The sequence below is a fragment of the Cyprinodon variegatus genome, unplaced genomic scaffold (assembly GCF_000732505.1).
Source record: "Cyprinodon variegatus isolate N-32 unplaced genomic scaffold, C_variegatus-1.0 Scaffold1885, whole genome shotgun sequence".
NCBI classification, from domain to species: domain Eukaryota; kingdom Metazoa; phylum Chordata; class Actinopteri; order Cyprinodontiformes; family Cyprinodontidae; genus Cyprinodon; species Cyprinodon variegatus.
The window spans coordinates 73,762-74,744 of record NW_015152338.1 but is presented as its reverse complement, the minus strand read 5'-3'; the positions used below and the strand labels follow the sequence as shown (position 1 = coordinate 74,744).

The window sequence follows — 983 nt, the reverse complement described above, 5'->3', positions numbered from 1 at the left end:
GATTGCATTCCAGTCAAAGAGTCGATGCAATCAGCTGGTTTTCCTTCGATAAAAAACTTTTGAATCAAGGTGACTGTATGATCTGGTAAACTGTAAAGCGCCCTGAGATGACATGTATTGTGAATTGGTGCTATAGAAATAAACTGAATAGAATTAAATCAAATTCAGTATTGAAGATGCAAAGGGAGTTTTTTACTACAATTATTCATCTTTTTTTTTCTGATTTGTTTTCACACACACAAAGAAATGTGCTCAACCCCTCAGCAGTTTCTCCGACTTGAAGATGAAAATGTGTTTCCTTTAGGTTTTCGTGTGGACCGGGTTCCACCCAATCTGGATGCGGTGGTGATTGGCAGCGGCATTGGAGGTCTGACAGCTGCAGCCCTTCTAGCCAAAGCCGGGAAAAGAGTTTTAGTCCTGGAGCAACATGATCATGCCGGAGGCTGCACACACACCTTCCAGAAAGAGGGCTTTGAGTTTGATGTTGGTAGGTTTCCACGGCAAACAGGTCTACAAGTAGAGAGTGGAGTGTTTTCCGGCAGTTGAAACACTCCACACTGTTGATGTTTAATTGACCAGTAAAGACTTGGTGTTGCATCTGTAAGCTTCCCCTTTTCTTCTGCCATCAGGTATCCACTATCTGGGCCAACTGCATGAGAACAGCTTGTTGAAGGTTGCTGTGGATCAGATCACAGAGGGACAGCTGCAGTTTGTGAAGCTGGAGCAACATTATGATACCGTCCTTTTTGGAGAGCCTGGCCAGTGCAGGTGTGCAGCACCCTTTAAAGGAAAAGTCCGGTCAGCAAGGAATAACCAATGGATCATTATTTATACCTAAAACTGATACATTTGTGGTGATCATTTAAAAAATTAAAACAACAATTTTCGTTGCGATCACTGAGCGGCCATTTTTGCCCAAATATAGTAATACCTCCCTCCTGACATCGTCCGGCACTGACGTCACGGTACCAGAGCTATAGTGA

General features: G+C 43.4%; 1 protein-coding gene across 1 annotated transcript in view; it reads left to right on the top strand.

The window, feature by feature from the left end:
* Positions 1–304: 304 nt before the first annotated feature.
* The window catches only part of LOC107104792 (all-trans-retinol 13,14-reductase-like), a gene marked incomplete at its 5' end in the record, with an annotated part of 15,637 nt that continues 14,958 nt past the window's right edge, over positions 305–983 (top strand). Inside the window, 2 exons of the mRNA XM_015404880.1 lie at positions 305–487; positions 630–793. Coding sequence (XP_015260366.1) covers positions 305–487; positions 630–793 — 347 coding nt within the window. The remainder of the gene's footprint in view (positions 488–629; positions 794–983) is intronic.